The sequence below is a fragment of the Oryctolagus cuniculus genome, chromosome 11 (genome assembly GCF_964237555.1).
Source record: "Oryctolagus cuniculus chromosome 11, mOryCun1.1, whole genome shotgun sequence".
Lineage (NCBI taxonomy): Eukaryota > Metazoa > Chordata > Mammalia > Lagomorpha > Leporidae > Oryctolagus > Oryctolagus cuniculus.
In genome coordinates, this window is record NC_091442.1 from 105140677 (window position 1) to 105155077 (window position 14401).

The following is a 14401-nucleotide window of genomic DNA, read 5'->3' on the forward strand; positions in this document are numbered from 1 at the left end:
AACCAGCCGATAGAATACTCTCTCTCTCTCTCTCTCTCTCTCTCTCTCTGCCTCTTCGTCTCTGTGTAACTCTGACTTTTAAATAAAATAAATACAAGTCTTTAAAAATGAATATATTATTTAGAGGCATTTAGGGTGAGAATAGACTTCTTTAACTCAGCAGCCACTTATTTTGGTTATCTTGTCTGGTCATAATGAATAATTATTCTGTTTTGTAGAGAAGATGTTGAAAAGTGGGTATCTAAATAATAAATGATGTCAAGTGGGCATTTAATGGTCCCCTTGAGAAATCTTTATTTTATTCTTCATGACTTGTGTTTTTGTAGTGCTTATATTCATTTTGTAATAAATGTGTATAGAGGAAAGGAGATTTGACATAGTTTTTTGGGAGCCGGTGATAATATTTGTGTCAAGAATGCTTATCTGCATGGGTGTTGTAGTCAAGATTAATCTTGAGGGATGAACTTGAAGTGAGCCAGAGATAGGGGTTGTAGAAAACTTACTAGGGTATTGCTCCACTGGTTATACCTTTTGTCTTACAATTTCGGTATCTTCCTAGAATAGTACTTTTGGAACAGTCCATAAAGAATATAAGGAAAAAAAAAAGCCATCTTTTCTGTTTTTTTCTAATTCCTCATGCTTCCTATACATTTCAAATTACTGAAAAAAAATTATCCTTTTTCCCACTTCTCTATTTCTAATTATTTAATGTGTGTTTCTCAGGAAATAGCAAGCTCCATGAGGGTTTATTGTTTTCTTCATTTATATTCCTTAGCCCTAGCATAATTTCTGGCCCAAAATAGACACTCAATTTTTATTTATTTATTTGTCTATACTTGACTGACTCATACTCATTCACTTTTTTATTCTTCCTTTGATCTTTTGTGAGAATCCACTTATTGTTACTCTGGTCACTTCTCATACATATCCTAAAGTCACATTTCTTCTTTCTCTATCCCTTCATTCACTCAAATCCATCAGTTCTTCTTTCTTGACTTGTATATGTTCTTCTCCTTATCTCTATTCCCACAGCTACTATCTTATTTGCAGTATTTGTGCTATCTATTTTCAGGCTGTCATCATTTCTTGCCTGCACTCTTTCACTTGTCTCTGAGTTGTCCATTCTACCTCCAGTCTTGTGTTGTCCATGTCTGTTATCATCACTACTGCCAGAGTGATGTTTCTGAAACAGCAAGTTACTCCCATGATTAAAATCCTTCAATGGTAACATTTTAGGCAAAGGATAAAATTCCAAGAAACCCTCAATATGATATGCAAGACTGTTTATGATCTAACTCCTGCCAGTCTCTCGTTCTAGCCTTTTCATCTTCTCATTTTAAAACATAGGGATAAAAATGTGTTTTGTATCTGATGGTAAGCTTGTATTACTTATAATAGAGGAATGACAATAACTTCTGAGTCCAGGGATGGAAGAGGAATAGACAAAGATAAATTTTGTAAGAAATTGATTTTCGTATTTGTTGCTTCTCTGCCAGCTTTTTTGAAGCCATTTTAGCTATGGTTGGCTGCATTTCTATACTTTGCCAGTAGATGCCACCATAAAATGCATACTATATACTTTTACCTGAAAAAGTCTTAGAGGTTTCAGTTTATATAATTTAATTCCCTGTTTTTGGAATTTTAAAATTCTATAGTTCACATTTATTATACAAACTTTTATTATATACCTGCATTATATACTGGACTAAATATATATTAATAGAATGTTAAATTTGGTTGAAGTTATCTGGTATAATCTAATGTTAAACTTTTTTCTTGGGGGCTGGCATTGTGGTACAGTGGGTTAAGCCAGTGCTTCTGATGCTGGCATTCCACACAGCACCAGTTCAAGTCCTGGCTGTTAGACTTCTGATCCAGCTCCTTGCTAATGTGTCTTGGAAAAGCACTGGAAGATGACCCACGTAGTTGGGCTCATGCACCCATGTGGGAGACCTGGATGGAGTTCCTGGCTCCTGGCTTCAGCCTGACCCAGCCACAGCCATGGTCATGGATGTTTGGGGAGTAAATCAGTGGAGGGAGGATTTCTCTCTCTCTGTTCCTCTCTCTGTAATCTGCCTCCCAAATAAATAAATAAACCTTAAAAATTTTTTTTCTTTTTAAAAATGCTTCTGAAACATTTTTAATATGTTTTATGTGGCACTTTTAATCACTTGTAGCTTTTTATTAAAGATTATTTATTTGAAAGTCAGAATGACAGACACAAACACACACACACACACACACATACACAGAGAGAGAGAGAGAGAGAGAGAGAGAGAGAGAGAGAATGAACAGACACCTTACATTTGCTTGTTCACTTTCCAGATGTCTACAACTGTTGGGACTAGGACAGACTGAAACCAGGAGCCAGGAACTCCATCCTGGTCTCCTACTTGGGTGGTAGGAACCCAGGTGTTTGGGCCATCTACTGCCTCTCAAGCATGTTACCAGGAATTATTACTGGCCATTTGTCTGAATTTATTACTTAGTGCCAGGGGATTTGTGACTTTTGTCAGTAGCTTCCTGTTTCTTTTTCTGCCCAAGGGCCCTGGTGTGATGCAGTTAGAAGTCAGGAGTTGCAGTTGGTTTCCTCTTTCTCATCTAAATTCCCCTCTTAGTGCTTATCCAAAATTATCCTAATGTATCTTCTGAATACTTCCTCCTGCTTCAGCATTCCAGCTCTCCCTCAGCTTTAAGTATTTCATTGTATCTCATGATCCATTGTGACCTCTTAAAGAAAAAGATTTTTATTCACTTTGCATTCCTAGTGCATGGCACAAGTGTCCTGGTGTCATTTGAGTTAAAATTTCCAGAATTTCTAGGTTCTAGAAGCAAGAACTTTAATTAAGCCACTATGTTGCCAGATATAAAAGAGTTAATGGTTGACTTTTTTTCTTTTTTGACAGGCAGAGTGGACAGTGAGAGAGAGAGACAGGGAGAAAGGTCTTCCTTTACCGTTGGCTCACCCCCCAGAGGCCACTGCGGCCGGCGCACTGCACTGGTCCAAAGCCAAGAGCCAGGTGCTTCCTCCTGGTCTCCCATGTGGGTGCAGGGCCCAAGCACTTGGGCCATCCTCCACTGCACTCCCTGGCCACAGCAGAGAGCTGGACTGGACTGGGACAGAATCCGGCACCCTGACCGGGACTAGAACCTGGTGTGCTGGCGCCGCAGGCGGAGGATTATCCTACTGAGCCGTGGCGCTGGCCAATGGTTGACTCTTTAACAGTAAATATATAGCAGTAGTCATAGCACTCAGGTTTGGGGTATTTTGCCACAGATAAAAATGTTGATCTTGGCAAATGTCTGAAATAAGAATTTTTTTTAAAGATTTGTTTACTTGAAAGGCAGAATTATACAGAGAGACAGAGACAACTACCATCTACTGGTTTGCTTCTCAAATGGTCACATTGGCTGGGGCTGCGTCAGGCAAAGCCAGGAGCCAGGAGCTTCATCCCTGTCTCACATGAGTGACAGGAGCCCACGTCCTTGGGCCATCTTGCATTGATTTCCCAGGAGCATTAGTAGGGTGCTGGATCAGAAGTGGAGCAGCTGGGACTCCATCTAGTATTCATATGGGATTCCAGCATCACAGGTGGTGGCTTAACCTATTACATCAGAATGCTAGTCCCTGAAATGTAAGTCTTATGAATTTCTTCCTAAATACAGTTCTGTTGGTGAGTTACATCATCTTTAAAATTTTGCATTTTTGTTCCTGTAGGAGAAATGGGAAAAGGATGTCAAAGGTGACTTTTTCCTAATATAAATTGAACCATTTGTTGTTATTATAATTGACACTAAGGCAGTCTTCCATATTTTATTAACCATTTGAAAGTTTTCCAGAACTTTTCCATTAGAGATTAATTCCCAGAAATAACACATAGTGCTAATTATGTTTTCCTTTTAGCTACATTTCATCCAATTCATTTCTGGGTTCTCAAATGAAAATGAAAGGAAATAAAGTTTTTATGCCCATAAAAGAATTCCTAGAGTATTCAGACATCTAATTACAAGAAGTATGGCAGACTAGGTCCCCTGATGGACCCTCATCGAAAATACTAATGCTGGATAACATAGTTTAAAAATGCTTCTTAAATGCATTGCTGAGCAGGCAAATGTAATGGAAATACAGGTCAAAAACTAGGTGAAGGAGGAAAGCCAGCTTTTATCTTGAGAGCATTTGCTGAATTTAGTGAATTGGAGATTCTATTCTTATAGTCACTAAAGTCTGAGGGGACAGAGGGACAAAGTCCAGGGACTGCCAAGGTGGGGGGTCTGAAAGGAAACACAACCCCCCTCTAGGACTAACCTCTCTGTTAAGAGGAACCAAGAATAAGGGCTTTAACCTGACTACAGGGTTTCTACAAAAACCTAGTTAATGGTAAAATGTTTTAGCATTCAGCTTAAGAATAAGAATGCGATGAGAGTTCCTGCTATCATCGTTTCTTTTCAACATAGTGTTGGATGTCCAATTTGGTCAGGTTAGGCAAGAAAAAGAAATAGGGGACTTAACAATTGAAAAGGAAGAAATAAAACTATTTGATGATAACATGATTTTATATATAGAAAATTCCAAGAATCAAGGAAACCTACTAAAATTAGCAGTAGTTTTAACTGTGTTGCTTGATACCAGGCCAATTAAGAAAAAGAAAAAAGCAATTGTATTTCTACATTATCTCTAATGAGGAAAAGTTTTTAAAAATAGTTTCAAAATATGAACTACATAGAATAAATCTAAAGAGGCCTACTCGCCCCTGCCCACTTGGAAGGTTCAGACTGAATGTGACAGTCTCTGGCTATGCCCTCCCACTTTGCTGCTAGCCCAGGGCTTTGTGTACCAATCACAGTTGTACTAGGATGTTTGTCCTCAAGAAAACATTATTCATCCTGCTTATTTCCAGCTCACCTCTCCAGCTCCTTTGTTCCTTTCTGAGGAAGGGTTCAGAAGCACTTGAAAATTTTCCTTTGTTTCTGCCAAGCTCAGTGAGATGCTTGCCTAGAGTATCTGGTCTACCATGGAGTAAGCACAAACCCCCTAAATACTTTATTGTTGCAAATAATAATAATCACAATATTATAATAATTACTATGTAGTTATCTTTTTTCTTACCATTAGAACTTTAGATCCTTGCATGTGATAATGTTCATTATTCAACAGACAGAAATCACCTCTTCTGTGTGTCAAGTGTAAACTGGTAATAAGATGAGTACAGTATGCTTCCTTTCTTAAGGAGACACTTTTTCCATAAAGTTTCCCAGCCCCTTACTATGAAAATCACCTGCAGTACTCTTAAACCATTGCAATCATCCAATGCCCTTCTCTGGATATGGTGATTTAGTAGGATAGAATCTAGAGTTGATGTAAACAACCATTGACTGCGATTTCAAGAATCAGGAAAAATTAGGAGCCTCTGGTCTAATGCATTACCATAGTATACCGAGTCTCTGATTTTCTCCTAATTTTCTTTTTATATTTAGACCAACTAATGAGATGTGAACAGTCATATGAGGGGGTCTTCCAAAAGTTCATGGAAAATGTATGTTATGAAAAAACTATACCTAGATTTCTATTTTTTTGCACTGAAATAACTTAATTTCATCTTTCCATGAACTTTTTGACATACCTTTTATTGCCAGTGTTTGTAGGGAACCTAGCTGCTCTCTGACCCATAAAGCCTGGCAATAATTATGGCAGTGAGGGTGAAGACTTTGATTCATAATTTCCTTTATGGCACTACTAAGAGAAGTAAATGTGTACCCAAGGCACAAAACGGCAGAGCTGTGATTCGTGCCCAGGCAGCCATACCCCTGAGACCAGACCACTTTTCTGTTTTCACTATGTAGCCTTTCAGGGATACCTGCAAGTGCTAGAGATCCCGTGACTTCTAAAGAGAGGCTTCTTCTGTTGTCAGGCATCTCTGCTTTCTTTCTTGGAATAGACCAAGATCTTTCCTCCTGAATATCTCTCACACTTTCTCCTGTATGTTTTGTTCCCTGGTAAGTCCTCTAGAGGAGGAGGTGCAACATTAAATCAGGGTCAGGCTTGATATGGAGAAATATTGATTTCAGATGTTTTAAAAACACTTGTCGGTCGGCCGTACCCAGTCTGGTTTGCTTTGGATCAGTACTAACTTGCTTAATTTCCTTTCGTATAAGATAACCCTTCACAAATCAGAATGCAGTAGCACATGTTTCGGGTTAGTCTCCTTTCTCCCTAGCCTGGAACGCCATGTGTTCTTGGACAAGTTATTTAATCTTTGTGAGTCTCAGTTTTCTCATTTGTGATTTAGAGGTAAAAATAACAACTTATTGAATAGGTTTTAAGGTTAAATTAAAATAATGGAGAATTCTGGATATTGAATAAGAGCTGCTTTTGTTATCTTAGTTGTGTGTAAATGTACATATTTTAAGTAATGTTTTCATAACTGTATCTGAATATTACTACATATGTAACTAAATTATTTCCCATCAGCTTTCAAATCAAGGAAGAAGTAACTTGTAAATCACTTGCTTTTAGACAAGCTTTAAACTTGTTTCCAATGGCTCTCACCTTTTTCTTAAGTACTTCACTGATTTATAAGATCAAAGCTATATCCTTTGAAAAGTGTTGATTAACTCTAAGAATTACACTCTCAAGTTTATAAGCATGTTGCCATTTAGAATACTATTATGAGGCAATCTTATTTCTATTTTCAGCATTGCAGGGGGTCGGATACTGTCCGTGATAAAGATGCAGCTGATGAAAGGCCAGAACAGCAGGGATGCTTTTTATAAAGCAGTCGAGGAAGTTGCTCAGGATTTGGAATTGAGGATTAAAAATGTTATCAATTCTCAACAAGGAGGCGTAGCTGTTAGCACCACTGACATCAGTCCTGCACGGGTAATAAGCTCTCTTTTTCATTATCCTTGTTTACAAAACATTATCTCTTCCATTTATTGAAGAACTGGTTTACTATTGCTACTTAAGTCAGAAGAATGTGTTTCCTACCTTTTAAGATGCAGTTGAAAATTAAACTTTACTAATAGGATTAGATAAGATTATGTTTCACTTGGGTAAATCATAACATCTTCAGACAAATTGTGTTAAAATGAGGTAATCTCTTTTAGACTAAATACTTATAATTCCTGATGGATATTAAGGTGTTTTGTGGTATTTTTCAATAATTATTCTTATAATTCTTTTTTCCATTTACTCAAATATAAAATGAAAGCCTGATTTCTCTGGTTCTGACCCCAATACTAAGCCTTCTATAGGACAGCAACAGTCCTGCTAGAAATTGCCTCCATTTAGCAATATACTTTTCCTTTATAGCACTCTGATCTCTTATTTCCTACCTCCATTCCCAATCTCCTGCAACCCAATTTTCTCCATACCTGGCAGTATTTTAACTGTCTATTCCTAGAACATTTATTCCTTTCTTGATTTCTTTATGCAAATAGTCAAATACAATAGAATCTAACCACAGTATTATGTGTGTAATGGACTACCATGTCTTTGTAAAACACAATTTTGGTTATGAGTTATAATCTACTCATTGTAGTTAGCATAATTAACAGAACACTGGCAGCAAGTGTATAGAGAAAGACTTTTGTCTTTTATTGATTTGCTTGTTTCTGTGTTTATTCTTTCACAGCCCTTGGAGACAATTTTTAGCTATTTTTTTGTAACAATGTGTATTTTTGGATTTACTTTGAAAACAGGGTATAGGGAGAAATTCTACCATGTTGCCTCATATACTTCATGTGTCTTAATCCCCATGAGCTTGGCTCAGATGTCAGCCAGGTAATTACTACAAGTTTATAAGTCAGGAACTGTTTGAATTTCAGATCATTAAGAACACTCATGTCTCCCAGTTCTTGGCAGATGAAATAAAGATACAAGCAACATGGTTCTTAATTTTATGTTTTCAACCAAATCAGAAATCTTGGAAGAATGCAATCAGATAAAACTCAGTGAAATTACTATTAAGCAGTATGGAATTCTCTGGTTCTGAGGGAAAATGTGTGTTAAGCACCAGATTGTGATAGGCAGTTTGTTTTAATTTCAGTGGTGCTATATAAGCTATGTACATTATGCTTCACCTGGTGGCCTGGGCCTGCCAAGTAGAGAGAAAGGAGGCCAAGACCATGTTGATGAAAGCTGAGGAACCTGGCAGCACTACAACGGATGTCCAGAAAAGGCAGCTTTGAAATCTAGGCACAGTGTCCAACAACTCTGCGGGTTAGGCACTCTGAGTGCTCCTACTTTGCCAGTGAGTAAACTTAAAACACAGAGAAGTTAAGCAACTTCCTCAGAGTTATACAGTACATACAATAGGTAAGTTGCTATTAAACCCAACCAGAAATGCCTCAGAATTTATCCTCTCATGGATCTAAATAAAATATTATGTTGTCATTTTTTTTTCTTTTATTACTCTGTCTAGTCACAAAGGTTTTTTTCTGTTCTCTTTTTAATTTGCTTTCTTTATTGCTACTTTTATCTTAGTTCAAGTCCCTTCATTTCTAAACTGGTCTGTTACGGTATCTTACTTTGTGACCCCGCTTCAAATTTGATAACATTTTTATGCTGGAATATACTCATATTGTAAATATTGCCATTCATGAGTTTTATAAAATGTAAGTAATATTGCTGTTATTCTTGGCTAATAAAGCAAGGTATTTTATCTCAGTCTTATCAAGGACACTTTATATTCTTTTTTCAAAAATATTTCTTTAATATTTATGGTAAAGGCGTGGACCCAGAGAGGCAGAGACACTGGGTTCACTTTCCACTGGTTCTCTCCCTGAAATACCAACAACAGCCAGGGCTGGGCCAGGCTGAAGTTAGGAGTCTAGAACTTGAATCAGGTTTCACAAATGAGTCACAGGGAGCCAAGTGCTTGGGCCATTACCTGCTGCCTGTCATGGTGTCCATTAGCAGGAAACTAGATTCAAAAGCTGAGCTGAGATGTGAACCCAGGCATTCAGATACGGGAAGCTCCAGCACCTGCCCCAGATCATGGGTTTTGACTGGCTTTCTCCTTTGTAGCTTTAATTTCAGACATAGAGCTTTGGACATAGTTTGTACTTATCAGTGATCATCAATGAATGTCAAATAATAGTTCATTTTTGGATTTATTCTCATTAGTATAATAGAAAAAAAACTCAGAGTTTAAATTATGAAATTGAGGTCACACAAGTAGATGGTGGCTACATTTTTCTGACTCAAAGCCCAGTGATAGTTTGGCCAGAGCCTGATAGCTTCCTTTGATGATACTATTTTGTACTTCTGGAAAGTGATAAGGTTGACTTAAGTATGGGTTAGGAGAGAAACGTTCACATGCCTTATGTCCATTTCTCGTAGCTGATGTTTTGTTACTTCAACAACAGTGGAAGTGGAACAGTGGCATATGAAATGGAAATGTGGCCAGTTCACCTACCTGGAATGACTGTTATGCTTAAAATTATGTTTTGTTCTAGCCAAAATCTTTTGCCATAAACCATGACACTGCATACTGTGGCAGAGATACTGTGAAAACCTTACTTGTTCTTTTGGATGAAGAAGCAGCCAGTGCTCCTACAAAAAACAAAGCAGAGCTTTTATATGATGATGAAAACACAATTCATCCTAACAGAATTTCTGTGCTTACACTTTTTAGGTAAGTAATGTGGACATTACATATGTATGTGAATGTTAACTCTAGAGAACGTTTAAAAAAACATTAATTGTAAAAAAATTGTAATTAATTGTAAAAGATATGCTTATGGTAGGAAACTTCTGTGCTACAGAAAAGTCTAAAGAAGGAAAATAAAAGTTAAAAGGGAGTGAACATTTAAATGTGAAGAAGCTATATACAAAAGGTAGTATTTTGTGAGTATGGCAGGTGCAGGTGTTTGGGGATTCAGCATTTGGTTTTTGCTTTTATTTTTTGTTTTGAAATATTTATTTGCCTTGTTATAAGAACTTTGGTAAATAGTTTCACTTATCTTATCTGAACCCTTACAATAACCCCTTTTCATAAATGAAGAGTTAGAGACTTGAGAGGTATGTTAATACTTTGCCCAAGGGAGCTCAGTTAGCAAGTAGCAAGGGTATCTTTCTCCAAAGTGCCAGGCCTGTGCTCCAAGGACTGCTATTCTGCCTAAGAACAGTAGAGATCATATACATCAAACATACATGGGGTTGACATATACTGCTTCTTTCTCACATTATGAAGAAAAATACTACAAATTACATCAGTGCTGATTATTACAGTGGTATCCGCTTCCCCCAGTACATCTCTGAAACCACGGATATAGTATTGAATCCAATATAGTATGATTTTTCCTGTACAAACATATGTACCTAGATACCTATGAAAAAGTTTAATTTATAAATTAGAATAATAGAAGTTATACGAGTGTAGACTCTCAAAATATCTTACTTTCTCGGTAAGATATGATGACGATGATGTAAGATGCTAAAATGCCTGCCTAATGAAATGAAGTGAAGTGAATGGTGATAGGCATTGAGACATCGTGTTAGGCCACTGTTGTCAGAAGAATGATCACCTGCTTCATGTGATCCTGATTTTTGGAAATCACCAAAAGAATGCCTAAAAGGAGCTACTGTATGTGTAAGACACTGATACTTAGTCTAGGTGGGCTGTCCTAATAGAATGTCACAGACTAAGTGATTTAAACAACAGCAGGTTGCTGCTGTTTGGGCCAGTATCTGTCATCATGGTGCTAGCCCAGCTGGATTCCCATGAGGGCTCTCTTCTTGGGTTGCAGATGACTGCTTTCCTGCTGTGTGCTCGCGTGATCTACTTGGCTTTTCCTTTCCTCTTGTTATAAGGCCACTCAGCCAAATCAGATTAGAGCCCCAGCCATTGAGATCTCATTTAACCTAAACTACCTCCTAAAAGTCTTATCTCCAAGTTAAGGCTTCAACATATATATGTTGGGGTGGGAGATACAGTGCAGTCATAAGCAGATGCTTACCTGTTTAGCAATAGTTAGGCCAGTTGTTAAGTTAGTTGGTCATATTTTTAAGTGAACATTTACTTTGAGACATTAAAAGTTTTAGATTGTATGTAGTACAATATAGAGCATTTTTACAAAATTATCCTACTCTTTGATCTTTTCTATTTTCTACTGGTACTATTTTTTAGGAAACTGGTTGTAAGTCTAAAATTGTGCAATCTCTTCATGATTGCCTTATGTACCTTCTCCTATGTCTTAGGATCCTTTCTCTTCTATTTTAAGAGAAACTTTACTATGGTCTATCATTCAAATATAAAATTTAAATCCTTTAGATCTCCTCTCTTTGCTAGCTTCCCATGAGCAGTCTTTTATATCTGGCCATGATGTAATTCTACATTTTACCCAAAAATACCCAAATGTTTTTCTAACAACAAAAATTTCTGTTACCAAGCATTTACTTGTACCTTGTACTGGAATCATAGGAAACAGTATAAAGAAAATGAACATTTTTTTTCTCTATTTAGCTTAGTCTAGCAAAAGTTGCTCTTAGGTAGAAATAGAAATGATTTTTAATATTCTTTCAGATTGAATTCTACCATTTTCTTAGAGAAAATAATTTTCTGTTTTTAGAATTTTATCAAATAAAATTAATCCTCAAGTCGATTTGAAAAAGATTTTCCTGTACTTTATGATGTTGCCAAACACATTTCAATTGTTTACAGTTTGGAGTCTACATTAGCATTTCCATTGTGCAGACAAGTCCCAGTCTGTGTTAATGGTCTGCACTAATATGATAAAATGCAGGACAATGTGGTATATAAATTTAAGTCAGTATAAGCTTGTCAGCTATTCCTTCTTAGGGTAGACTTTAATTATTATTAAGTATTATATAATGGTCTTTTGAATCAAAAGGGTCTGACTCTGGCTGTAGTAAGCCAAAAAGGGTTAATTGGTTGAGGAAAACAGATTGGCTCAAGATCTCCATTGTGCCTTCTGACTCTCCTATTTCTATCTTTTTCTCTTTGAATTTTCCTACTCTTTTGAATTTTAGCTTGTGTAGATGGCTTATTTTCTTTACTCCTATTTCCAGATGCCCAAACACATCTGTGGCCAATAAGCAAATCAACTTTCTCTCTTGTACAATATCTTGTATAGGGCCTTAAAAGTAGTAGAAGCTCAAGAAATACTTACTGAATTAATTAGCCAAATTATTATTATTTAATGCTCAAATAGGAATTCCAGCTCTTTCATGAACTATTATAAACACATAGATTCAATTGTTTTTATCCTGTAACTGTTTTTTTTTTTAAAGGGAAACTTAAAGTTGCTTTGGTTTATTAGTGGCTTAGGCCTTTCTGGGTGGCTTAATAAGACACTTCAATGGTAGATGATTGTATTTGTGAATTACAGAATTTATTTCTCAAAGCTCTGGATGCTGGAAATCCAAGATCAAGGCACCAGCAGATTCACTGTGTAGTGAAGGATTGGCCCTCATAGACTGCATACTCTTGCTTTGTCTTCACCAGGAAGAAAAGGTGAAAGGGCAAAAAGTCTCCCTCAAATGCTTTCTTACAGATGCTGATTCTGTCCATGAAGGCAGAACTCCTTAAAAATTGTAGATTAAGTTTTAATTTCAATTTGGGAGGGACACAAACGTTCAAACCATAGCAATAAATGTTTGCCTTTATTTTTTTTTAAATAGATCTCCCTCGCAAGTGAGTAATTCATCATTGAAACCTTTAAGAGAACGCGTCCAAAAGTCAATGCAGGAGAAAAACATTAAGGTACAACTTCATGTACTGCCATGAAAATGATAGATAGGTTTTATTTTTAGAAGAAATAGATATATATAGCTGAACTCAATATTATAAATATACATTGTATATGGCACAATAGGAATGCAAAGGAAAATGAGCTATCAGTTAACATACCGAAATGCAGAAACTTTCATTTCTATAGTCTTGACTAATTTGTTTCCAGTTTATTTAACGTTAAAATAAGGAATGAAATTTTCTATTTGCTATTGCTTTTTTCTAATTGCTGTTAAGGGTTGAAAATCTGTTGAATGAATGAAGGGGAAAATAAGAGATAGCGTTCTCATTTATATTTTTAGTGGCTTAAACTGAATCTCAAAATACTGTGTAATTTAAAATTTGTACCTGTCTGCAGACATTTGAATTTTCATTAGTTTGAAATAAGTTTTTCTGTGTCATATAAAATCTTTGTGCCTAATAGTAGTCAATAATATGTTTCTTCAAGTATTTAAAATTTTTTTGGGATCAGGGCTGTGGCGTAGCTGGTGGGGCCTCTGTTGGCATCCCATATGGGTGCTGTTTGTTAACTCATCATTTGTGTATTTCCATTTGGATATTTAGTCCCAATTAGCAAAGCTTTTAGTTTTCTATTTCAGCTGTATACTCAGAAATCATTTATTTATTAACTGTTTTCTCTATATTGGTTACTAGAACTTGTTAGTAATGCATGTAGATTACATCACTGAGTTTTATACATCATTTTGGTGACTAAAGTTTGTCATCTCTGTGTTAATCGTATATGTACTTATATGCAAGGCATAAAATTTTTTAGAAAGCATCTGTCCTTTGGAGTTGGGTGGAAGCAGAAATGTGACATATAAGCCCTTTGGTTTTCCTTCAGTTGATACCAACAAATTTTAATATTTTGATTTAAAGATCATTGGTATATTTCTTACAACTAAGTAAATAAAAATGAAAAAAGCTATCTGAAGGATGAAAAGTCTTTGTAGAAATTGTTATGGTTCAACTAATTACTATAAGCTTTATACACATTTAGAAAGTTTTGGGTGATATTAGAAATCATCTAATCTAATCTCATTTATAAGTCTGGAAATCAAAATTCTAAGTAAGTGCTTTATCCCAGCTGTTATAATTACCGTGAAATATTTTATGCCAGTCTGTAAAACTGGTTAAATACTAGTGAGATTATAATTACATTGCTTCTGTTACTTAGCAGTTGGACTGGCTTAGTCTATACAGTTGTGCAACTAAATGGCAATAGAGAAAGGAAAGAGTTGGTGTTTATGTTTTACAATACTCTGTGAAAATTTAGTTTAGCCAGGTATACAACTGAACCATTGCCAGGTAGAGTACTTGTGGGAATAATAGAAAATATTGCTGAAATTTATTACCAAAGCCCCTATGGAAAAGTAGTTTAGCAACTTACTACCTCATTGCCCTGTTACTTTTACTCTTTTAGAATACTGTTTTTTTTTTTTTTAAGTAATTCAAAGAATAGATGATATATGTTTAGAATATTGTCTTGGAATGAGTATCTCAAAGATAGAAAATATTAGACATCTGAGAATTTTGGTGCACTCAGTTGTGAAATATCCCTGTCTTTGTTATATGGGCACACTTAACTCTTCTTAGTTTCCTCATTCATAAACAGATAATGCTCCTCAAATCCCAAGTTCTAGGAAACC

General features: G+C 36.1%; 1 protein-coding gene across 8 annotated transcripts in view; it reads left to right on the forward strand.

Moving 5' to 3' along the window:
- PARPBP (PARP1 binding protein) overlaps positions 1–14401 on the forward strand; it is a 91671-nt gene that overhangs the window by 67084 nt on the left and 10186 nt on the right. For 6 of the 8 annotated variants that reach the window (XM_070052776.1, XM_070052777.1, XM_002711227.5 and 3 more), the window contains 3 exons: positions 6694–6877; positions 9457–9635; positions 12644–12725. In XM_070052776.1, the coding sequence (XP_069908877.1) occupies positions 6694–6877; positions 9457–9635; positions 12644–12725 (445 nt within the window). Of the gene's footprint in view, positions 1–6693; positions 6878–8045; positions 8315–9456; positions 9636–12643; positions 12726–14401 lie in introns of those variants that run through there. The other 2 variants (XR_011380230.1, XM_070052778.1) reach the window with 2 other exon arrangements.